The following is a 394-nucleotide window of genomic DNA, read 5'->3' as shown; positions in this document are numbered from 1 at the left end:
TTAATAGCTTCCAACTTTTGTCGCTATATCTGGGTCTATTTTGTTTTTTGTTTTTTCTCTGTCTGATAATTTACCCGACGGTAACCTCACCCTTTCCTCTCCTGCCAGATGTACGTGATGTGCGTCCTTGACTACGAGTTCCACGTGCTGGACAACGCCTTCCTGGTGCACCGGCCCGGCATCAAACGCCACCGCCGTGACCGCCATCGGGACCAGCTCACGGCCAAGCAGAACGCCCTTCTACACAGCAAGATCACGCCCGAACTCCACACTATCTACGGCAAGCGTGGGGCGTGTTACTTGTAGCAGAGACACGCCCACTCGCTAACCTGCACCTCCAGTTGGCTGGCTCGGTTAACTGGCCCCGCCCATTTGCTAACCTTCCCTTCCTACA

General features: G+C 54.3%; 1 protein-coding gene across 1 annotated transcript in view; it reads left to right on the top strand.

The window, feature by feature from the left end:
- Positions 1 to 394, top strand: part of LOC119594594 (beta-1,4-glucuronyltransferase 1-like) — a gene marked incomplete at its 5' end in the record, with an annotated part of 56,573 nt that overhangs the window by 15,609 nt on the left and 40,570 nt on the right. Inside the window, 1 exon segment of the mRNA XM_037943635.1 lies at positions 109 to 394. Coding sequence (XP_037799563.1) covers positions 109 to 306 — 198 coding nt within the window.

Source organism: Penaeus monodon, chromosome 34 (genome assembly GCF_015228065.2).
Source record: "Penaeus monodon isolate SGIC_2016 chromosome 34, NSTDA_Pmon_1, whole genome shotgun sequence".
NCBI classification, from domain to species: Eukaryota; Metazoa; Arthropoda; class Malacostraca; order Decapoda; family Penaeidae; genus Penaeus; species Penaeus monodon.
This window is presented reverse-complemented; position numbering and strand designations above follow the sequence as displayed.